Raw genomic sequence first — 25,455 nt, forward strand, 5'->3', positions numbered from 1 at the left:
GTAATTGTGTTCCACAGGCTTCTGGAAGCTGACTCCAAGTCACTGAGAAGTGTTACTGGATCCTGCAGGACCAGCGTCACCTCCCCGGGGCCACCACCTTTGGACCAGGACAGCTGGGAGTTATGGGGACGCATTGTCACCCACTGGGAGGAGTGGACCAGGAGAAAGGAGAAGCTGCTGAAGGTCAGTAAGACGGGCAGGTGGTTGGAGTCTTCAGTTATGTGGGTCTGGTCAAGAATGCTGCTCTATGTTCTGCCTGATGGGTTATACACAATAGCAGAGTAAATGGTTACATCGCTGGCAATCATTAATGTCGATCATATTAATGCTGTGAGACTGGAACGTTGTACACTAACCCTTACTTGGCCTTTGTTAAAGCAGAACTTAATGTAAAAATTTAAAGCAAATTCAGTAATGTGTTACTTAATCATTAAACTAATTTAAATGCCCAACTGTTTACTGACTCCTGGAAATAGTGTTAGCTAAAATGTAACCCCAGCCTGTGAGCGAAATAAAAAAATGCAGCTCTGGTTTGCAGTACTTACCCTCAATCTGGAGTAGTCCCTTGTAGTACATCTTTTTTTAACCACAAGGTGCCCTCATTCGTCTGGCTTAAATTATGCCCTAAGTCATTCAATGCAGTAGACTGAGGACATACTATAAATGCAGGGTGCCTGAGGGGACATAACCACGGCACCAATCATAGAGTATCAATGCAGAGAGTGGCACGGCCACTATAAAGTCAGCTTCATCCCGAGTCATTGGAGGACAGCCCAGAACTGGAGTAGAAGTGGAGGACTCACTGCATTTCATGGTGCAAAAAAAAGAAAAGAACAACATACAAGCAGCTGTGCTTTAAATGCTGTAATTTCCTGTACAGACGGCCAGACATTCCGACAACAAAATCCATCGGATTTTTTCAGACGGATTTTGGCCCAAACTTGTCTAGCATACACACGGTCGCACAAAGTTGTCGGAAAGTCAGATCGTTCAGAACGAGGTGACGTACAACACGTACGATGGGACTATAAAGAGGGCGGTAGCCAATAGCTTTCGTCTCGTAATTTATTCTGAGCAAGTGTGGCACTTTGTCCATCGGATTTTGTTGTCAGAAAATTTTAGATCCTGCTCTCAAACTTTGTGTCGGAAATTCAGACGGAAAAAGTCAGATGGAACCCACACACGATCGGATTTTCCGACAACACAATCCGATCGCACATTTTCCGTCTGAAAGTCCAACCGTGTGTACAGGGTATTAGCGTAAGTGCCCAATTCTGCCTTTATTTTTGCTTTATTTATTTCTCTGTAAAGCAGCATATTGACTGGGAGGTGAAGAATCGCTACTAGAAGTCTGTTTGTAATCCATCACTTTGCATAGGTCTGAAAGGTAAAAAAAAAATAAAAAAAAAAAAAGTTGGGTGAGCAGAGGACTGACTTCACTAATGAGCTTCTGCCCCTTTATTGTCCAATAACAGACCAGTGCAGGAGAAAGGACTGAAAGCTAAAGCTCACCAGACGTTCTAATTCCTCTATACAATCTCATTTTGATCCATCAACTTTTATGCTGGTCAAGAACCTACCTGACTGGATAGAGATTGATTCGATATTTAATGTAGGTGTTTGTTACATAGTTCTGGTAAATCTAAAGTTAAAGTGGTTGCAAACCTCAAACATGAAATATGCATTGCATACTAGCACATTATGTGACACTTGCAAACGAAGCCCTGCGTTGTCCCCGCATCCATCTTCGCCTGTCTTCTGGGGCTACGGACTCCGGCTGTGTGACTGGCCGGAGCCACGTGATGTCACTCCTGCACAGGAGCCACCAGTCACGGCACGCGCTTCAGAAGAAATGGCATAGGCGGCCGTTACTTCAGAGCACACGCGCCGATGGCATCATTGGCGCAGTATACAGTAAATGTCTCCTAAACAATGCCTGTTTAGGAGATATTTACAGTACCTATAGGTAAGTCTAGAATAAGGCTTTCGTATAGGTACAAATTATACAGGAAGGTTTACTTCCTCTTTAATTAGGAGCACTAAGTGTCTTCTGTCTGCTGCTTTATTCCTTTGGTATTGCCATGAGTAACTTCTGACAAGAGAACAGGGGAGGGATTTCCAGCAGATTGACAGCCTCAGCTCTGTTCCTGTGTGGAGAGATGTGTGTCCCTTCCCTCCAATCGGCTCTCGGAGCTCTCCTCACTGAGCTCTGCAGAGTGTAACTTCAGTTCTCTTCCCCTTTTTTTCTGACCGCTCAGACAAGCTTTTAAAATTCAGCACTTTGAACAGATGTAGAGAAGCAAAGACTGCAGATAAACAGGTACAAATTGTATAGAAGGATTTGTTTAATTTGTGTATAATCTGAGGCCAATCACTTCACTGGTATATGTGAGGGTTTACAACCATTTTAACAGACTGTAGAGTTATATTGTATCTTGTATGGTGAACCTAAAGAAGTGTGGGTAAGTCATTGTGAACGAATGGTTGTATTTATTAAGTAACGTAAGGTATGGCATATATGTGGGATTGAGAACCTAAGATTATGATTTTTTTTTTTTCTCCAGGTGTTTTGTCATTAAAGTGGAGCTCCACCCATATACAAGTTAGCAGCTACAAAAAATGTAGCTGCTGACTTTTATTAATCGGACATTTGCCTGTCCCAGGGTCCAGCGATGCGGGGGAACAAAGCCCCCGCCTCTCTGCGGTGCCGGCATTGTCACTGTGGGCAACCGGCTTTGGCTTCACAGCTGGGCACGCACTGCGCATGCACGAGCCATGCTGCACACTGACACTGGCCGGGCAATCATCTGGGACCTGTGACATCTCCCAGATGATTGCCGAGAGTGGGGGGGGGGGGGCTGATCTCCCTTGCGGTGCCCCGGGAGGAAGTGGGAGCTGGATCCCTCTAAAAAAGAGGGTATCCGCTCCCCCCCAAAAAAATTACATGCCAAATGTGGCAAGTCAGGCGGGTCATCGGCACTTAAAGTTGAAGTTCCATTTTTGGGTGGAACTCCACTTTAATGAGTTGCTTTTTAGTCCCTTTTGTAATTGACACATCACCACCATACCACAGGAGGAGACCGTTTTTTCCTGATTACAGTTACAAAATTCATTGGTGTCACCTACCCACTCCATAGTGTAGTATACTTACAGTGACATTAAACTCTGATATTAAAAAATAATATGCTATTCAAGTATGTATGATTACCTCTAAAAATAACACTTTTTATCTTTCTCAACTTTCTCCAAATCTTCAAATACCCCCTTTTTATTTTTTATTTATTTATTTTTGTACATGGAGGCAGAAAAGCACAGTAAGAAACGATTTCATGAACAATGGATTACAGAGCCATTCACTAGTGAATGTTTATGGATTCATTTTGGAGAATGACGATATAGTGTTGTGCCCCTTCAAGCCCACTTTATCATTAAAAAAACAATAATAATATTTTTTAAAAAAAATACAAGCAAGTCCATGCAGTTGCCCTCTCTGAATGAATATGCGTTCTCCTGGCCACTCCTTCCAAAGCATTTCAAAATGAGAGGGCATGAAAAATGTCCTAGATGGCCTTGTGAAGGGGGCAGCTGCATAAAATGAGATCTGTATCAGTGGTAACTTTTCTTTGGTGGGGGTGGCGGCAAACAACCAAACCCGCGCGCTGTCTGTCACTTATGCCATCTAGGTAGTGGGCATCGCTCCTGTTTTCTCTCCTCCCCCTCACTTTCGCTGTATGTTTCTTACAATCCTCCTAGGCATCCAATAGGATTGCCTGTCCTTCCAGCCAATCAGGTGATGGGTCTCAAAACCCGCTTCCTGATTGGCCGGGAGGAGGATCAGTGTTTTATAATGGCCAATATTCATTCGCTTTTGTAACACACCTGGGTGGGCTTGGTACGCATTCTCTGTGCTCCGACCCCACCCTACTTTGAAGCCTATTAGAGCCTCTGTGTAAGAGTTTCCAGATCTGGGGGTTTTTCTGCAGAGAAATGGGAAATGCTCAGTATAAAGTGTTGGAGCAGGTTATACGTAACTGAGTCCTCATAACACAAGCTCTCAATACATTTTATTATGTAAAGCTCGCATTGTTCTGGTGAGTCATTTGTGTGCACAGCGGGTGAAGTTTTCTGCACAGTGTGCATTATCCGGAGCACAGAGGCGAAGATCTACACAGTACTAAAGGGATCCTAGACTGATGCACTTTAATCATGAACAGTCAATTCATGTTTACATTTAATTGAAGGCATTTCTAAACCTTCCTACCTGCACCTTGTATTTTTCACCTGCATAAGATGAACATTGATCATGTAGTTTAATTTTGTCTTTTGTTGCCCTGTAAGCATGGTATAGTAGAGCAAATCTTCACATTCCAGTGCCAGAAGTTTCTGTTCATGCATGACCTCTGTCTGTAGTCTAAGAATTTCCACTTCCTACATTTTCTACAATTCCTGGGTCTCTCACTCTAGTGTTCTGCAGGTTAGGGCAACACAGTAATTAGACCTGACACAGAGACAAACAGGCAGAGCAATTAATGGAGAGATCACCATGCAGTCGTTTTTCACATTAGCACTCCCACATTTTGTGATGCAGTACAGAGGAAATAGCAAGGCATGGATTGGATGCTGTGTGACCCAGTAAAATAAGTTACCTGTCCCTTTAGTGAATGGGGACAAGCTAGGTGAATGAATACATGGGCATAGGAGACTCGATCAGCCATGGCACTACAAACTGCAGACACAACATGTGAGCTTATCATTACAAGGTAAGGCAAACAAACAGCACAGGGAATATAATGACCTTAATGTTAGTTAAATCAAAGAAAACCTTTGGAAGTGTACAATGTCTTTGTATTGGTTTTATTACACTTATTTATTTGTGATGTTTTTTTTTTTTAGATATCTGTCATACTTAAAGAGAATCTTTAAAGGAGCTGTAAAGGCAGAAGATTTTTATCTTAATGTGTTCTATGCCTTAAAATAAAAAGCCTTCTGTGTGTGTAGCAGCCTTCCCTAATACTTACCTGAGTCCCATCTCTGTCCAGCAATGTCCATGAGTTCCTTGGCTGTCTGGGACTCTCCCCCGTAATTGGCTGAGACACAGCAGCGGCGTCATTGTTTCCCACGGCTGCCAATCAGTTAGACAATCAAGAGAGAGAGCGGGACGGCGCCGAACAGCAGCTCCATGTCTGAATGGACACACGGAGCTGCAGCTCGGCTCGGGTGCCCCTATAGTAAGCTGCTTGCTGTAGGAACACTCGACAGGAGGGAGGGGCTGGGTGCAGCGAAGAGGGACCCGAGAAGAGGAGGATCTGGGCTGCTCTGTGCAAAACCATTACACAGAGCAGGTAAGTATAACAAAAAAAGACTTTACAATCACTTTAAAGCAGAACTTCACCGTAAAGGAGAAGTTCTACTTTATGTCCTCCTCCTCTAGTACATGACACTGACACTTTAAAAATTTGGGGAGGAGCAGGTACCTAGTTTTGATATGAGCTGGAGTGGGAGCGAGTGCCTATCACCTAGGCGATCTGAGCGGGAGTTTGGCTCTCTTTGCCCACAGCTTTCTAGGACACATCACAGGTTCCAGAAGGCTGCGGGATCATGCACAAAGGGCAGCCGCAAGGCGTCGCAACCGGCTTCCCACAGTAAGTATGCTGGTGCTGGAGATACGATGATTGGTGAAAAACCAGCCTGGGTGAGAACAGCGTTGGATCCCTAAACGGGGATCCAGCACTTTTTTTATTTTATTTATATTATTTAGTTTATTTAAAGATAAATTTTCAAGCTTCACAGAGAATAATGGTATAATAATAAAAAAAAAAACGAAAGAGACATACCATAGGTACCAAAAAATCGGTGTCGTTTTATTAAGTCAGGAGCTGGAGTATTTGTAGTTGCTGACTTTTTTTCTCTAGAGCAGCGGTCCCTAACCCCCCCCCTCCCCCACCATGACCTGGGGGTGTTTGTGGTGGTTGCAGCCTATAACCTTGGGTGGAGGGTGCAGCCTGGGTTTCACCAGTGCTATGAGATCCCGTCACCGACCCGGCTCTCCTCCTTCCCTTTCTTCATGACCACAGAGAGGGAAGAGAGTAGTGGTGCTAGGAGAAGGGGAGCAGACACCCTCTGGTGGTTGGAGCGAGGCAGACTTTCTCTAAAATTTCACTTCCCCTTTTAAACTTCCTCGCCTAACACCGCACATTAGTGATGCCGATAACCGTGCTGGCAGTACGTTTTTAACTTGCGTATATTTATATCAACAGCTGGACAGCCCTCCTATGGCAGGCACCCATTGGCTGCTTTCAGTTTTAGCCTGGCACCCATGGTTAAATTCCAATTAATAGCATAAAGAGATCTTTACAACATTAAAGTGGTATTAATCCCAAAATGTAATATTGCACCTAACTAATCACTATATGTGGTGGCTGCATTCGTTTTCTTTTTTTCTTTTTCTTTTTTATTTTCCCCCCTGTTTTCACCTGATGATCTGGCCAGTAACATACCTCCTGTATTAGAATGCCTCCACTCTGGATTCAGGAGAACAGGGGGCACCTTTTGGACAGCAGCATTGTCAGTCTGGGAAATGAGGGGTATTAGATTTAGATACTGAGGCCACACTCCAGCTCACACTTTATAAACCGTTACAGCAACACAGTTTTTCTTTTTCTTTTTTTTTTTTTTTTATGGATAAAGGCTTTATATGAATAAATAAAAACTGATCATTGGAAGTACTCATGCTAGTGGTAAATGGTTTGTCACATCCTTGTAACTGATACAATTGGAAGAGAGCTTGTTTTGAAAAAAAGACTTGCTAGCCAGATCACCAGGTGAAAATAGTAGAAAGAAAGCCTAAAAAAGGAAATGAAGGCAGCCATCACATCTAAGAATTGGTGCTTGTTTACACTAGCAGTTGGGGGGGGGGGGGGGGGTCAGTAAAACCATGTGAACTGCATTTTTACTGCCCACATCCACTCCCCCTTTAGCTGTGACTGGGGGTGTACACATGCTATGCTGGTTTGCTTTGTAGCAGTGGCAGGAATTATACCCCCCAAGTAAATGGGGCAAAGCTGTAACTGTGCACAGCTCATTTGGCAGAGGAGCGCCAGTCTTTGCTGCAGCTGTAAAAGAGTCCTTAAATTGACCATGCATTGTGTGATCATCTACCCCTTTCTTTTCTTTTTCTTTCTTTTCCTTTCCTTTTTCTTTTCTTTTCTTTTTCTTTCTTTATTTTTTATCCTCCTTTTTTTTTTTTTTTTCTTTCCTTTTTTTAATTTCCTTTCTTTCTTTTTTCTCTTTTTTTTTTTTTTTTCTTTTCTTTTTGTTTCTGAGCTGGGTATTTATTACTATGTTTTCCTTACAGGAGCTAATTCGGAAGGGAATCCCACATCACTTCAGAGTCATGGTATGGCAAATGTTGTGTAACGCAACAGACATGCCAGTGAAGAAGCAATATGCCGACCTACTGAGAATGTCCTCACCCTGCGAGAAGCTGATCCGCAGAGACATCGCTCGAACCTACCCTGAACATGACTTTTTTAGGGGACAGGACAGCTTGGGGCAGGAGGGGCTGTTCAATGTCATGAAGGTAATGCTGTTATTTTGATGATGTTACATGTGCTGTATCCCCATTCCTGGTTTGTCTCTGGTGCTCTGGCAATCAGAGCGAATTACACCCGTTTCACATGTTCTGGCTGTCCTGTCTAAGTATAGAGACGCACATGCATAGATATTTGCACCTATTTGCACATCCTTTTCCATTACAGGGTGCAATCTTTGGTAGGTTGATTATTGCCATCTGTATCCCCAATGGGGAGATTTGCCCCTCGCTATCTGCCCAGTGACCACATTGAATATCTGTATGGTAGGTGTGGGAACTTTACATGTACAGCTTGAATCAGAAGACTGCATAGTCTTCAGTACCGCTAGATTCAGAATGCCAAATGTATGGGGTTATGAAATATTCAGCTGTTGTGAAATTTCCTCTGAAGCATGAGGAAGTAAACCCTTAGACCATTATGTGAAAAGACATCCAGAGAATTGAAATTAAAGTGGTATTCCAGCTTAACACTAACTCTGCTTAAAAAATGACCAACGAAATAATAAAATAAGTTGTGTATGTATGTTTTCTTATGTTGTCTGGTTCGGTCACGTGATCCCTTGTATCAGCAGTGAGCCGTGACTACAGGGGAATAAAGAGTGCCTGGCAATGACTAGGAATTCTGGGATGCTCTCGTATCCCAGCCGTTGTTGGCGCTCCCTCCTCTCTCCTGCAGCTGCCACTCACTGGAGCTTCTGTACGAGTGGGGGGAACTTGTACACACATCATTGTGAATATTATTAAAAAAGAAGTATGGAAACTAATAAAAATAAATAAAATGAACATTCATACTTGCCTAGGTTGATGCAGCATCTATACGTGCTGCATGTGTGCCCTGCTGGCTCTAAGACCGAGAACTGATCAATCAAAAGCCTCTGATCGCTCAGATTTCAGTCTTTAGTGAGCAGAGAGCTGGTGACTGCTCTGCCACTCCAGCACTCCCTGGAGTGCTGGGATGAGGAAGTGGCGGGAGCAGCTGGCTCAGGCTCTCAGCAGCTCGCTGCCATTTCAGGCATCTAGACTTTTTAAAGTCCGGTTCTTTCCTGAGCCTGGACCGGCTGAGTGACGTAGCCCGCTGTTTATTGAAACTGGATCACAGCAGTGCAGAATGAAGTTCACGCATGTGACACATAGGAGGAGTATAGTCAAATCAGCTTTGGCCATTCTCCTTTTTAACAGTTCTTTAAGTGTTTGAATACACCAGGTACTGTACATTGGGCTGTGCTGATCAGCAATGATCTGTGAACCTATACAAAGAAAATAAGGGGCTTTATATGCTGACAACTGTTGAGTGAGCGAGAATAAGGTTGTTATAGTACCAATGGGACTTCCCGTATTTATTTTAGTAGCAATAAATGTGCCATTTTATTTCTATACCCATACCAAATTAACTCAATCAAGTTCTCAGTATTCTAAAAGAGTTGACATTTTATAAATAAGCCTATTTAAAAAAACACATTGAAACCCTTCTTGCATAAATAAGACCTCTCAGTCTTACCAGACTTTCAATCCAGAATATTAAAGGGGTGGTAAACCCTCGAGGTTTTTCACCTTAATACATTCTATGCATTAATGTAAAAAACCTCCTGTGATGCAGCAGCCCCCCCAGAGCCCCCCTTTTACTTACGTGAACCCAGTCTGTCCAGCGGCATGAGCGAGCACACCAGCTCCAGTCGGTGTCAAGGGTCCTGATTGGATAGATTGATAGCAGCGAAGCCATTGGCTGTCAATCAAATCCAATGATGCGGGAGTCAGGGGCAGGGCTGAGTCCTGCTGTCTGTGTCAATGGAGGCAGCAGCAGGGCACGGAGCGCTCCCGCACCAGTGCCCCCCAAGGGAAAGCAGCTCTCCAACTGGGCACTCAAGAAGAGGAGGAGCCAGGAGCGCTGCTGACAGACCCTAGAAGAGGAGGATCGGGCCACTCTGTGCAAAACCAACTGCACAGAGGAGGCAAGTATGACATTTGTTTTTTTTTGTTTTTGAAACAAACCTTTACAAATCCTTTAAATTGGCACAATCCTAAGGAATATGTTTGCAGCTGTGCCAAGTCACTTTTGCATTTTTCCCTGATACTCTGATATCATTACTTTGTACAAGACTCACAGTTCTTATGTTATCTTGTGCAGAGAAGGAATATTCCTAGGAGTTGAAGGTAAACTCTAGGCAGATATAAATGACACAAATGAAAAACGTTTTTTTTTTTTTTTTTTTGAGTTAACAAAGTGATACTGTTTCATTAAAGCATGTTATAGAGCACAGTACTTGTAACTAAAATTCTTCTTATAAATACTTTTTTTTCTTATCCCCGATCAGCGGTCATGTGACCGCCCGGCGCTGTCTTCCTCTGAGGTTTGTATTACAGAGGGAGGTCACATGACCGCTTGGGAGAGCTCAGCCCCTTCCTCTGTAATACATACATCAGAGGAAGACAGTGCTGGGCGGTCACGTGACTGCTGATCAATGACTTATAGTATATATATATTGTGTAATCCTAGAGGAGTGGCTGTGTGCACTGCCTTAACAAACACTTTAATGCAGCTCTGTAATCATTAACCACTTTCAGACCGGACCATTTTGCTGGTCAATGACCAGAGGTCCTTTTACAATTTGGCACTGCGCTGCTTTAACTGGTAATTGCGCGGTCATGCAATGTTGTACCCAAACAAAATTTGCGTCCTTTTCTTCCCACAAATAGAGCTTTCTTTTGATGGTATTTGATTGCCTCTGCGATTTTTATTTTTTGCGATATAAACGTAAAAAGACCGCAAATTTTGAAAAAAAATTATATTTTCTACTTTTTGTTATTAGAAAAATCCAATAAACTCAATTTTAGTCATACATTTAGGCCAAAATGTATTCAGCCACATGTCTTTGGTAAAAAAAAAAGTCAATAACTGTATATTTATTGGTTTGCGCAAAAGTTGTCACATCTACAGACTAAGGTACGTTTTCTGGAATTTACGCAGCTTTTAGTTTACGACTGCCTATCTCATTTCTTGAGGTGCTAAAATGGCAGGGCAGTACAAACCCCCCCCCCAAATGACCCCATTTTGGAAAGTAGATCCCCTAAGGAAATTGATAAGAGGCATGTTGAGCCCATTGAATATTTTTTTTTTTTTTACACAAAGTTGTCACTAAATGATATATTGCTCACACATGCTATGGGCATATGTGAAATGACACCCCAAAATAAATTCTGCTGCTTCTCCTGAGTACGGGGATACCACATATGTGGGACTTTTTGGGAGCCTAGCCGCGTACGGGGCCCCAAAAACCAAGCACCGCCTTCAGGCTTTCTAAGGGCGTAAATTTTTGATTTCACTTCTCACTACCTATTACAGTTTTGAAGGCCATAAAATGCCAAGATGGCACAAACCCCCCCCAAATGACCCCATTTTGGAAAGTAGACACCCCTAAATTTAGGGGTACACTAGTGAGACTCACAGGTAAAAAAGCACCTAGGCTGTCAGCGACTGTATCAAAACGCTACAAGAAAAACTGTTAGCGATCGCAGGGATCAGGCCTGACTCTGCGAACGCTGCAGTTATGCGTGTTGTGTTTTGTAAGTGACAGTGATCGATCGATACTGCACTTGGGTGGGCTGGTCTGGGCTTGGCGGAGGGGCTAAACGCAGGTGCTAGCAGGTATCTGGGCTGATCCCGCTAACAATGCGTTTTGGGAAACCTAAACTGCGGGCGACGCTAATATAGATCTGATCAGATACTATATTACTAAGGGAGGTGTATGCTTTGTGCGTGGGTGTTAGCGGTACTGGCACTAACCTGACGCTGCCTGGGGCGACGCAGACCTTATCTGACCCTCAAACTTATATCACCCGCCGGGTGATCAGGGGGTTAAACCTTTATTAGGTAATAAATGGCGGGTGCCCTGAAACTATAAAAAAAATAACTAACCAACCAGCGTCACCTGTAACAGTTATATGGTGATCACTGGTGAAAGGGTTAACTAGGGGGCAATCAGGGGGCTTTATGCGGTAGTATATGGGGGTCTCTGGCACTATAAAAAGCTGCGGCGAACCTAAATACCTACCTGCCTAACTAGCGTCACCTGTGACACTAATACAGCGATCAGAAAAATGATCGCTTATTAGGCTGGGTTCACACTGGAGCGATGCAGGAACGCCACGAATCCGCGGCGGGTTCCCGCATCGCATGCCTCCCGGCGGCAGTTCACACTGCCCTATGCGAACTGCTGGGAGTGTCAGTGAAATGTTAATGACACCCCCAGATCAGTTTGCATATCGCAGTGCGATCCGCAAACTCGGATCGCATGGTGTGAACACCCATGCGATCCGATTCTGCTGTGGACCAAAAAAAGGGTCCCGTGCGAATTTGCGGTGGGTGCGACGCAAATTCAGCCATACTATCTGTATGGCTGAACTCGAATCGCACAGAGATCGGATGTGATTTGCACTGCAGTGCGGTGCGAATCACATCCGTTCTCATAAACCGCTGCAATGTGAACCCAGCCTTAGTGACACTGGCGACGGGGGGTGATCACGGGGTTAAACCTTTATTGGGGGGGTTAGGGGGGTACCTTAGAACTAAAGGGGGCTAACCCTAACTGCCCTAACAGTTATTACAGTCACAAATGACACCAATGCAAAGAAAAAAAAAATGCAATTGGTGTCACTGTGACTGGGGGGGCAGGGGTGATTGGGGGGGTGATCGGGGGGTGAAGGGGGGGTGAGAGTGTACCTGGCATGTTCTACTGTGTAGTGTCGTGTTGCTGGAACTCACCGATCCTCTCTCCTCGGTGCCGGAACGAAAAATACTGACACGGAGCAGAGATTACATCACTTCCTCTGCCTGTGTTTACATTACAGGAGAGGAAGTGATGTCACGCCTCACTTCCATTCGTCAGGAGCAATCGCGAGGGGGTGGGCATGAATGAATGGCCGCCCCCTCATCCCGGATCGCTCCTGAACGGATACCGACCGCCGCTGGCACCGGGGGGGGGGGCCCGATCGGGCCCCCACCCGCGGGAAGGCAGGGATGTATATATACGCCCATATGCCTGCCCGTGCCATTCTGTCGACGTATATCGTCGTGCGGCGGTCGGCAAGTGGTTAAAGTAGAATTCCAACCTAAACCCAATTACTCTTAAAAATGCTCCCTCCCCCCTCCTAACACCTATACTGACTAACCTGTGTAAGAAAGATGTACATACTTTGACAGACCCAACCGGGACAGAGGATTTTGGAGGGGGCGGCCTACTGACTATGGGCTCTATTCTTGGGAGGAGTGTGCCTGGGGGACCATTGGAGTGGTTTTGCTTCGGATTCAGGTCCGTGTCTCCCCCAAAACGCACAGACTCTGGGAACCTAGGAGCTCTGTGGGGCCTCTGTGCCCAAACCAGCAATGACTGCTTTAACACCCCCCCCCCCCAACTCCAATATTAATATAATCAGCTCAAAACAACCTGATGCTGGGGTCTCGTACTATAACCTGTTTATTAAGGTGTCTTTTGCTCATGGTATAATTCCCCCATTGTGTGAATTCCCATTGTTGATTGAGTCACCTATTGTTGCTGTCTGTCTGCTAGTATTGTGTCCACTTCACTTCATTACATGACTATGGGGAAAGTTTGGGTTTATGTTAATTGGATTACTGTTTTTTTTTAGATCACTGTTTGACAGTTGTTTATTAGATGTACTGACATTACTGTTTATAGTTTGCATTGTTTAGGATAAAGTGTAGAGGTCGACCAATATATCTGCCGATATTTGGCATTTATTAATTAATCAGCATTGGTCGATTGTGCTGATAAAAAAGGCAGATTATAACTTCAGCATGACTTGCAAATTACTTCTTTAATAGAAGTCAATGCACATTGCCTGAAGTCTTGTTTCTCCTCTCTGGGCAGCCTGCTAAGTCTGAGAAAAGAAGCTAAAGAGATACAATGTTTCTACTTATCAATGAACTGAACTTCCTGTGTAGTTCTGTTTAACCATTTAAAAACTAAATCTTTTCTGACACTTGCTGCTTACAAATAAAAATCCAATATTTTCTGCTAGAGAGTCACTTGGAACCCCCAAAAATTATATATATTTTTTTAGCAGAGACCCTAGGGAATAAAATAACGTATTTTATGTCACATGGTATTTGCACAGCGATGTTTCAAACCCATTTTTATTTTTTTTATTTTTTTTAATTCTCTAATGAATTAAAAAAAAAACTAAAACAGTAAAGTTAGCCTATTTTTTTTTTTTTTCCATCCAAAAGCTTTGAATACCTGTTTTTGTGTATTTAATATTTTATATATTGGTTTTGGTAGATCATAAGCTCAATAATAGCATGCAATGCCAAGCTGCGGTTTCCAAAGCGAACAAAGTCCTTTCCTGTATTAAGAGAGGTATGGACTCCAGAGAGAGAGAGATATCATTTTGCCCCTGTTCAAATCATTAGTAAGACCTCATCTGGAATATGCCGTTCAGTTTTGGGCTCCAGTTCTCAAAAAGGATATCAGGGAACTGGAGAAAGTGCAGAGAAGGGCAACCAAACTGATAAGAGGCATGGAGCAACTCAGCTATGAGGAAAGATTAGAGGAACTGAATTTATTCTCTCTTGATAAGAGGAGATTAAGGGGGGATTTGATCAACATGTACAAATATATAAGGGGTCCATATAGGGAACTTGGTGTCGAGTTATTCACTTTACAGTCAACAAAGAGGACAAGGGGGCACTCTTTACGTCTAGAGGAGAAGAGATTTCATCTCCAAATACGGAAAGGTTTCTTCACAGTAGGAGCTGTGAAAATGTGGAATAGACTCCCTGCAGAGGTGGTTATGGCCAGCTCAGTGGATTGCTTTAAGAAAGGCCTGGATTATTTCCTAAGTGTACGTAATATAACTGGGTACTAAAATTTATAGGTAAAGTTGATCCGGGGAAAATCCGATTGCCTCTCGGGGGATCAGGAAGGAATTTTTTCCCCTGCTTTAGCAAATTGGATCATGCTCTGCTGGGGTTTTTTGCCTTCTTCTGGATCAACTGTGGGTATAGAATTGGGTATATGGGCTGGTATATTTAATATATATATATATATATATACATTTTTTTTTTTTTGGTTGAACTGGATGGACTTGTGTCTTTTTTCAACCTGACTAACTATGTAACTATATATATATATATATATATATAAATTTTATCTAACTTATACATACAAGTGAACTGATTTGTTTTGTTTAATGTTTAAATGTAAGAAATTTTCTGTATCCCTTATTGCTTAAGGCTCCTTACACACTGGGGCAGGCAGGCATTGACGGTAAAATGCTGTCATTTTAGCAGCACTATTCGGCTACTAGTGGGGCACTTATAACCGAGCTAGCGGCCGAGGAAGGGGTTAAATGCGCCCGTAAAGCACCGCTGCCGAATCGCTTTGCAGGCGCTTCGGCAGCGGTGCCCATTCATTTCAATGGGCAGGAGTGTTGGAGGAGCGGTATACACCGCTCCAAAGATGCTGCCTGCAGGACTTTTTTTTTTTTTTTTTAACAAAACAATTGTTAGATTTTATGAGATGAAGGAAAAAAAAAAAATCGGCATCATATATTTGCCATCGGCCCACCGCAATTTCTAAATATCGGCATCAGCCAAAGAAAAACCCAAATCGGTCGACCTCTAATAATGTGACCAATCTCTTACCTGATTTTGTATGGTAATTATTCTGTGTGAGGTTACAGTAACATCAGTTCCAGTTTGCACCTAAGCTAGTGTTGATTATTTCTTGGGTGCAATTCTCAGCGATAATGCCTGGTTCCAGAATGGGGGAAGCTGTATCTTGGCAGAGGCACCCAGGCGGTCTTTCACACTTACCTATTTTTCAGGACACTCTGGACCTGTTATGTGATTTCCTGTGTCAGCCAGTGCTGGCCGCAGGGGAGAGAAAGGAACGCAGACAACGGATGTGCAATAGAAGCCTATGAGAGAAGTCGCTGCTTCCAGATTTCCCAGCCATTGTCAATCGCTTTCTCCGATCTCCTGCAGCTTCTGCTGACCAACACAGGATCACGTGACAGGACCATTACAGGCTCAGAATGGACAAGTAACACAGGTTAGTCAGCTTAGGAGGGGGGAGGGGACATATTTAACAGTAGTTGGGTTGAGGCTGGAATTCCACTTTAATACAAGAAGCAATAGAAGGAACCAGTCAGAACATGTGCTGACAAGAAGCTTGCTGATTGGGGGAGAAAACAAAATGACCGAAAGATGAGCTTCTCATTGTGCTGCTTCTCCTTTTACTATCCAGTCACACGCTGGAGGTGGGTCCAGGATGACCTGGTCTCAGAGGAAGTGGGTAGAATGATGCTGGCCATTAGACTGAGGACATCTAGCTGCATAAAAAAAGCCTGGTTGGGGGTGTAGTCTTTGCATTGAAGGTGAATGTGACAGATATGTGTAGATTTCGGTGTTGATTTTTGATAAATGTGGCAGAACGGGCAAAGATTATGACCTGTATTATGTAGATGTGTATTCCTTTCTTCCACAGGCATATTCACTGATAGACCGGGAAGTGGGTTACTGCCAGGGCAGTGCCTTCATTGTGGGCCTTCTTCTTATGCAGGTAATTGTTCAGATTCTATAGCTCATATTATACAGAAGCCACATCTCATATACTTTATAATTTGGCTGTATTGTCGCATATACTAAAAATCCTGTTTTATAAAAGTCTAATTATCTGGGTCAGTGGTTCTCAGCCTTTGAGAGACCAGGGCCTGGTAAATTCCTCAAACTTTTCATGCCTCAAAAAAACAATACAAAAAAAACCGTCTCCCAGGGTAGAATAGCCCCTCGATTCATCGTCCAATCCTCCAGTTGTCCGGTCTGAATATGGTGTGGCATCAGCAGCTGTCGGGGCAGATAGGAAGCTACATCCCAGCAGGTGGAAGGCCACAGCCCCATGGTAGAGAAATACTAGGTTCATTAGATCCATTAGTCTGATTGTAATTGGTCTGATTGTAAATTGACATATTGGGGCTGTGCATTAACACTGTAAAATTTAAGATGTTATCAATGGCAACCAATCTGTTTCTCCTTTTAACCACTACAATACAGGGCACTTTCGCCCCCTTCCTTCCCAGCCCAATTTTCAGCTTTCATCGCTCTAGCGCTTTCAGTGACAATTGCGCGGTCATGCTACACTGTACCCAAATGAAATTTTTATCATTTTGTTCGCACAAATAGAGATTTATTTTGGTGGTATTTATTTACGACTCCGTTTTTTATTTTTTGCGATATAAGCGCAAAAAAGCGGAAATTTGGAAAAAAACCAATATTTTCTTTTTTCTATTTTAAAAGAAATCCAATAAAATAAAATTTTGTCATAAATTTAAGCCAAAATGTATTCTGCTACATGTTTTTGGTAAAAAAAATTCCGTTAAGTGTATAATAATTGGTTTGTGTGATCACGGACATATGTACGCAAATAATCATGTACATATGTGTGCAGGTGATCACGTACATATGTGTGCAGATAATCATTGGGACAAGTGATTTTAGTGGGACATATGTGGGGGACATGTTTTTATTATTAGGGACATGTGTTTTTTATTTTTTGGGGACATGTATGTTTTGGGGACATGTGTGTTATGGGGACATATGTGGGGACTGTGTTTACACTGTGTGGTGTGTTGTGTGTTTACACTAGACTGAAGATCAGTGAGTAAAAAGCTGTAAAAACAGCTCATACTCACTGATCATCAGCCGGAGGCAGCAATCTGCTCTCCTCTCCTCAGCCATGACTTCTGTGTGAGGAGAGGAGGAGCCGATTGCCTAGCAACCGGCTGTTTGTTTACATCACATGACGGCTGTGATTGGACACGGCCGTCATGTGATCAGGAGGGCCAATCGCAGAGCCCTCCTGCCGATCTGAGATGCGCCGTGTCCCGGTGACACGGGCGCATCGGGATCGCGCCGCTGCGCGGGCACGCGCGTGCGCGATCCCGCTCCTCCTGATGGACGTTCCTGAACATCCTATCAGGAGTAGACGGCTCCCACCCGGCCGTATATATGCATTGGCCGGGTGGGAAGTGGTTAATGAATGAAAATCTTAAAGTGGTTGTAAACCCTTGCTCCTACAGCGAGGGGAAACAAGTATTTGATCACCTGCTGATTTTGTACATTTGTCCACTGACAAAAATGTCTATAATTTTAATGGTAGGTTTATTTTAACCGTAAAAGACAAAATAACCACATAAATCCAGAAAAACACTTTTCAAAAAACGTATAAATTGATTTGCACTTCAACTACTTCCCACCCGGCCACTGCACATAAACGGCCGGGTGGTCCTTTCTTCATTCTGAGTGGACGTTCAGGAACGTCTCTCAGAACGAGCGCTCACAGCACGGCTATGAGGCACACTGTGGCTCGATCCTGTGATCATTCTGATCACAGGATCCAGCTGAGCAGAGATCAGGATACGGGCCCTGTGATTTGCCCTCCCGATCACCTGATGGCTGTGTCCAATTACAGCTGTCACAATGTAAACAGAAACGCGTGTCTCTGTGACAGTTCTCCCCGCCGAGCTCAGTAAGAGCTCAGCGTGGGGGGCCGGGAGAGGGGGAATCTGCAGATCTGTGGCAGCTCTCTGTGCGAGGATGATTTTACACAGAGAGCTGTTACAGATCACCCCACAAAGTACACCAAGCACCACTGATACCCCTGTCCCTATACACATTTCAGTGTCCCTGATTTGGGTTATTTTTACCAAAGAAATGTAGCAGCATCATTTTTGGCCAAAATTTATCATAAAGAGAAATTACTTATTTGCAAAATTTTATAACAGAAACTAAGAAAAATGCATTTTTTTTTTTTGGAAAATTTGAGGTCTTCTTTTTTTTTTTTTTTATTTGTAGCATAAAAAAAAACCCCAGCGGTGACTAAATACCACCAAAAAAAGCTGTATTTGTGTGAAAAAAAAATTATAAAAATATTATTTTGGGTACAGTGTTGCAGTTGCCATTCAAAGCCCTTGTACACACGGTCGGAGAATCCGTCGGAATGTGTCCTATCGGACCGCGTTGTCGGATATTCCGACTGTGTGTGGTATGCATCGGACTGATTCCGTCCGAATATCCGTCGGACCAAATTTTCAAACTTGCTGGAAATATTTTCCGACAAACTGGTCCGATAGGACATACTCCGATCATGTGTAGAGAATTCCGATCAGACAAAGTGCCACGCATGCTCAGATCAAATTCCTACATCAAAGCTATTGGCTACTAGCCTGAACATAGTCCCATCGTAACGAAATTACGTCATCACGTTCTGAAAGATCGGATTTTTCAACAACTTTGTCCGACCGTGTGTATGCAACAGTTTTGGACACAATCCGACGGATTTGGTTGTCGGAATCTCCGACCGTGTGTACAAGGGCAAAGTGTGATAGTGCTGAAAGCTGAAAATTGGTCTGGGAAGGAAGGGGTTGAAAGTGCCCAGTATTGAAGTGGTTAATGAGTGAACAAGGTATTTGATCCCCTATCGATCACCAAGATTTCTGGCTCCCAGTTGTCTTCTTTACAGTTAACAAGCTGAGATTAGGAGCACTCTCTTAAAGGAAGTGCTCGTAATCTTGGCTTGTTACCTGTACAAAAGGCACCTGTCCACAGAAGCAATCAATCCGATTCCAATCTCTCCACCATGGCCAAGACCAAAGAGCTGTCCAAGGAAGTCATGATTTGAAGTGGTCAAATACTTATTTCGCTCGTTAAAATGCAAATCAATTTATAACTTTTTTGAAATACATTTTTATTTTTTATTTTATTTTTTGTTCTGTCTCTCACTGTTAAAATAAACCTACTACCCTGTTTCCCCTAAAATAAGACCTAGTGTGATTGTCGGTGATAGCTGCAATAAAAGCCCTACCCCCCAAATAAGCCCTAGTTAAAGTCCTTGTAGGTCTTCTTTTCAGGGTAGGGTTTATTTTTGAGGAAACAGAGTAGGGCTTATTTGGGTGGTAGGGCTTATATTGCAGCCAACACCGACAATCACGCTAGGTCTTATTTTAGGGGAAACAGGGTATTAAAATCAGACTGATCATTTCTTTGTCAGTAGGCTGACTTCATAAGCTTGTCTGTGAGTTCAGAAAAAAAGTGGATGGGGAGCTCAAGTAACACACTGCAGAGCTCAGTGGGGAGAGGTCTGAGAGCTGATTGGAGGGAAGGGACACACTCTCTTCACACAGCACACAGGAACAGAGCTGAGGCTGTCAATCCGCTGGAGGTCCCTCCCCTGTCACAATTTTTCTCTTGGTGTCAGGAAAAATTGTCAGAAGCGATTCATGCTGATGGCAAAGGCACAAATGAGCAGATAGAAATGAGACACTTAGTGCTCTGAATTGAGATAAGTACACACTATAGAGAGATATGCTTTGTTCATACTTAATGTCTGAGGTTTACAACTAGGGTTGCACCAATACTAGTATCGGTGCCGATACTGAACATTTACCTGAGTACTTGTACTTGGGCAAATGCTCAGATTCTTTATCTGATACCTGGGCAGTCAGGGGATGATTTGGTGGGGGGAGTTTCAAGCACCGATCCTCCTGTATAGATTTCAATAAAGCAGCTGACAGCCGCTTCTCCTCTTCTCCCTCCCGCAGCCTTTAGCTGCTTTATTGAAATATGTATGCTTGTAGCCCCATTGACACCTGGGACTCCATTGTAATGGTGTCAGAAATAATTTGGTGTAATCTAATGATCTTTAAAATAACCTGTTGCATGTAACCTCGCTCTCATCACTTTTCATCTTTTTGTATTTTGCGGTTTTCCCTGTCAGATGCCGGAGGAAGAAGCCTTTTGTGTGTTTGTGCGACTGATGCAGGAATATAGGTTACGGGAACTCTTTAAACCCAGTATGGCTGAGCTGGGCCTATGTATATATCAGCTGGAGTATATGTTACAGGTACGTTCTTTAGATTTCTGTCCTAAATTAAAATTGTACTAATTGACGTTGAGCCTATTAAAGGTTTTGCAAATTATAACAATGAATTGAAGTGCACATGTCATTTTGCAGCAGATGGATTTGAGAATTATGAGAAATTCTGTAATAATTATTACAATTGTGTCAATGTCCACCACATTTATAAGTGAGCACTGTGCTTGCAGGTTAGATTGTGAAAAAGTTTGTCCATTGTAGCATTGGTATATAAAAAAAAAAAAAATGAAAAAAAAAAAAAATACAGCAATGTTTACCACTTGCCGACCGCCCTATAGATTTACTTCTACAGGACGGCTGCACTGCGCAGGAGTGTGTGTGTGTGTGTGTGTGTGTGTGTGTGTGTGTGTGTGCGCGCGCGCGTGTGTGTGTGTTCTGCATTCTGTCTACCGAACGATCAGCGTGCCGGTGCCTTCATTATTGACAGAATGGGCATCTGCTTTGATAGAGATATAGATATATATATATATATATATATATATATATATATATATATATATATATATATATATATATATATATATATATAATACACACACACACACACACACACACACACACGTAATTCTGCACTTTTGGGTATCGGGCGTGAGTGCGTGCCACCGGTGGCTCAGTCTCGCTGTGATTCTACACAGCGGGAGCTGATCAGTGCGTCCCATGGACCCGTTGTCTGCTGACACCTGCTGATTGTTCGGTACACAGACAGAATGCCGATCTGCCTATGTAAACAAAGCAGATGGCCATTCTGTCAATAATGAAGGCATGGATCCTATCTTCCTGCAAGCAGGGACATAGATCTATGCCTTCCCCTAGTAAAAGCACCTCCCACACTACAGGAAGACACCAACTAGGAACTCGATAACCCTTTGCTTGCCCCTGATGTTAACCCCTTCCCAGCCAGTGTCAGTACAGTGACAGTGCATTTTTTTTTTTAGCACTTATCGCTGTATTCGTGTCACTGGTGTCCAAAAAAGTGTCAGTATCCAATTTGGCCACTGCAATATCGTAGCCCCGCCATTTAGGAAGCTGGTTTTGACACCCGATTGGCTGAAAGGACAGGCAATCCTATTAGATGCCTAGGAGGAAGGGGGGAGAGCCGCATGACTGTGATTCACCGTGATGCAGAGGACACAGGAACCCGCCGCCTGTATAAGTCCGCAACCCGCCGATGGATACCATTGGGGGGTGGGGGTTGGTCTTATTTGATGGCGGCTTATAGTATGGGGTTTGCTGTACATGGTGTTATTCCATTGCATGTCCTCAGGCAGTGGGGACACCCACTCTCCCACACTTATAAAAATTACCAAGAAGGGGTGGGCCATGTAGTCACATGGCCATGTAATAATCATTCAATTAAAGGTATAAAAAGCATTAAAAAAAAATAAAATAAATCTATCATAGCTCACAACTGTCCCTGATTTGGAGCAATGTCCCTCTGCTCCTCTGTCCCTCTTTCCTCCCCATTTGTCCCTCATTTTGGTCTAATCTATATAGTTGTGGTAAAAAAACACACTTGCGGATTTCATTAACCTTTTTGTTTTGGTTAATTCTCCTTTAACGGGGTGTGTCCTATGCCTGCATATGTTTGCTGGTAGGTGTCCCTCATTCCCATCATAAAATGTTGGGCGGTATGCTGTAATGTATAGAATATTTATTGGAAGAGGACAATATGCTTTTCCTTTTTAAGGCCTCACCCATAATGTGTATTTCACAGGACCAGCTCCCGGAGCTCAATCTACACTTCCGCTCTCACTGTTTCCACACATCAATGTATTCCTCTTCCTGGTTTCTAACCCTGTTTCTCACCACCTTCCCCCTGCCTGTGGCGACCCGTATCTTTGATATCTTCATTTATGAGGTAAGTGACAACCCTTATTAATTGCTATTAGATGGAAGCCTTATGCCAGACTTGGGATTTTCTGTAATGTATTATTTTGTCCCTTTTGCAGGGACTGGAGGTCATATTCCGAGTAGGGATGGCAATACTAACTGTAAACCAGACGGAGCTCATGCAACTGGACATGGAAGGGATGTCACAGGTAGGGACTGTCATCTGCTTTGTATAATACATGGACAAAGGGTTAAGAAGCCAGTCTACATCCACACAGTAGCAAGATATATACTCACCGGCCACTTTATTAGGTACACCTGTTCCGTTACTTGGTAACACAAATTGCTACTCTGCCAATCACATGGCAGCAACTCGGTGCATTTAGGCATCTAGATGCAGTGAGGACGACTTGCTGAAGTTCAAACTGAGCATCAGATTGGGGAAGAAAGGGGATTTAAATGACTATTCTCTTCTAAATGGGTGAAGACATTGCAGCTTTCCTTATTATCACACTGAGATTGCCTATGTGGCTATAATGAGATCCTCCCATTCAGGAATCGGTGAAGCTATGATAAAACAAATAGGTGTTTCTTTAGAACAGGGGTCGGCAACCCGCGGGCCGCACCTGGCCCGCCACCGCTAGATGTCCGGCCCTTCAGTGCCCGTGAACACTTTCGCCGCTGTCCTCTTCATTGTTCCTTCTACATCAATTTCTATAAGAGAAGCATTTTCTAACTCCAAACTCTAGATGGCACTGTAATATCCTACATTCCATGGTTTAAATATATCAAAAGCTCAATTTATAGTTAATCCCTATTGACCTAGCTCTGGGTCCAATATTTGAAAAAAGCTCTCCCAAAACGATGGCAATTAAAAATGTGTACTTTCCCCATTGTGTTAGAAGATGGCGTGTCCAAACATTGTTCCAATAATCCAATGGCATTTGTTTGAGAGAAAACTGTTGTTGTTTACGCCTAAAAAATAACAAGTCTGAAACATCACAATCGTCTAAAGAGTATTCTTTTCTTAACAAAAATCAAGTTCCAATTTAAGGCTCCATTCACACTTGTGTGACTTGTCATGCGACTTTGGATGCTACAGTCACATGGCAATGCTTTTGCAGGTTCAAAATAAATAAATAAATAAATGCACTTTTATTTATTTTTACCTGCAAAAAAATGTGCATTTATTTTTTTCCAAAAAGTGAATTTCTACTTTTAAAGACAAAATATGTGTACTGAGACATCTTGATCAATGCAGTTATCCACCTATATTGCAGCCTATGCAAACCAACCAGTAATTATTTTCTGTTGACCTAAGATGTATTGCATATCCCATGGAACCAAAGTTTAATTTCTGCATGTTTTCAGTATTTTCAGAAGGTTATCCCACACCAGTTTGACAGCTGTCCTGATAAACTGATCCTCAAGGCCTACCAAGTCAAGTACAATCCAAAGAGAATGAAGCGGTATGAAGATGTGATTGCGCTATTAATGGGGTAACTTGTTTCTCTAGAGTAGGCTTTAAAGCTGAAATATTCTGTCCTTCCCTATTTAGACTGGAAAAAGAATATGCTGCTATTAAAAGTAAGGAGATGGAGGAGCAAATTGAAATCAAGGTGAGTACCTACTGGAAATGACCAAATGTGTTGTTTAATCCCATTCGCAGTCTGTAGGTTAGCGTTCTCCTATACGATGCTACATCAATCTACATACCAGCATTGAGGGTGTACAGCACTGCGTGTACCTAGCTTTCAGGCCACACTATCGCTGACCGTGCTACTAGTCTCAAAGTCTAAAAGTTATTGCGTCTACAAACTATGGGATAGATTTAGGGACTTTTATTTATTTGTTTTTACTAGTAATGACAGCGATCTGTGATTTTTAGCGGGACTGCAACATTGCCACAGACAAATCTGACCCCAAATGACACTTTTTTGGGAACCAGTGACATTATTACATTGATCAAATAATCACAAAAGATGAGAATTGGCACTGCTAAAAAAAATTTAAAACAACATATATATCACCTAACCTTAAAGTGGTTGTAAACCCTTACAACACACTTTGACCTACAGGTAAGCCTAGATTAAGGCTTACCTGTAGGTCCAAGAAATATCTCCTAAACCTATACGGTTTAGAAGATATTTGCCCGAAGACAGGCACCGCTGTCTACGGCGCATGCGCCGTAGACAGCGGCACGCAGGCGCACTAAGCGCGGCACCGTCAACGACGGATATGCCGCGCGTGTCGGCTCCCGTGCGCATGTGCGGGAGTGACGTCATCACGGCTTCGCCGCATGACCGGGGCGGAGCTGTGAGACCCCACGAGAAGATGGATGCGCCAGACTACAGGGGACAGTGGTGACATTGCTGACTCCTGTGTCAGGTAAGTGACACATAATGGGCTACTATGCGATGCATAGTAGTCCATTATGCTTTGCCTTTGCAGGGAATGAAAGAGGAAGTAAACTCAGCAGGATTTACTTCCTCTTTAATGATTTTTGAATAGGTATGAGATCTTAATAGGACAATAAAAATGTGAAAGTGAGTCCCTATGTAGTGCAATGCACCATATCCAAAAGGCAAAAAATGAAACAATAAAAAGCTCTATACAGATCTTAGAAAGTGTGCAACATGAGACCTATATAGGACAATAAAAAAGATAAATAAAGGTGATTCCCTAGGTAGTGTGTACACCATATGCAAAAAATAAAAATGAAAAACTCTATTCACATCTGAGAAATGTGAGTGCACCATATGATAAATGGCTAATAGCTAGTGCTAGTTGCTGGATGAATTTATTTATATGTATGTGTGTATATATATATATATATATATATATATATATATATATATATATATATATATATATATATATATATATATATATACACACAGGTGATACTCAAAAAATTAGAATATCATGTAAAAGTTCATTTATTTCACTAATGCAACTTAAAAGGTGAAACTAATATGAGATTTGTCATAATTGTGATGATTATGGCTTACAGCTCATGAAAACCCCAAATCCACAATCTCAGAAAATTAGAATATTGTGAATAAGTGCAATATTCTAGGCTCA

General features: G+C 42.8%; 1 protein-coding gene across 2 annotated transcripts in view; it reads left to right on the forward strand.

Annotated features, from left to right (window-relative positions):
• EVI5L (ecotropic viral integration site 5 like) overlaps positions 1 to 25,455 on the forward strand; it is a 123,626-nt gene that overhangs the window by 42,902 nt on the left and 55,269 nt on the right. For both annotated transcript variants that reach the window (XM_077470051.1, XM_077470052.1), the window contains exons 3-10: positions 18 to 183; positions 7,355 to 7,579; positions 16,096 to 16,170; positions 20,383 to 20,508; positions 22,256 to 22,399; positions 22,491 to 22,580; positions 23,743 to 23,840; positions 23,930 to 23,990. In XM_077470051.1, the coding sequence (XP_077326177.1) occupies positions 18 to 183; positions 7,355 to 7,579; positions 16,096 to 16,170; positions 20,383 to 20,508; positions 22,256 to 22,399; positions 22,491 to 22,580; positions 23,743 to 23,840; positions 23,930 to 23,990 (985 nt within the window). The remainder of the gene's footprint in view (positions 1 to 17; positions 184 to 7,354; positions 7,580 to 16,095; positions 16,171 to 20,382; positions 20,509 to 22,255; positions 22,400 to 22,490; positions 22,581 to 23,742; positions 23,841 to 23,929; positions 23,991 to 25,455) is intronic.

Source organism: Lithobates pipiens, unplaced genomic scaffold, assembly GCF_037356315.1.
Source record: "Lithobates pipiens isolate NorthernLeopardFrog02 unplaced genomic scaffold, aLitPip1_a1.2 Scaffold_8, whole genome shotgun sequence".
In the NCBI taxonomy this organism is placed as follows: domain Eukaryota; kingdom Metazoa; phylum Chordata; class Amphibia; order Anura; family Ranidae; genus Lithobates; species Lithobates pipiens.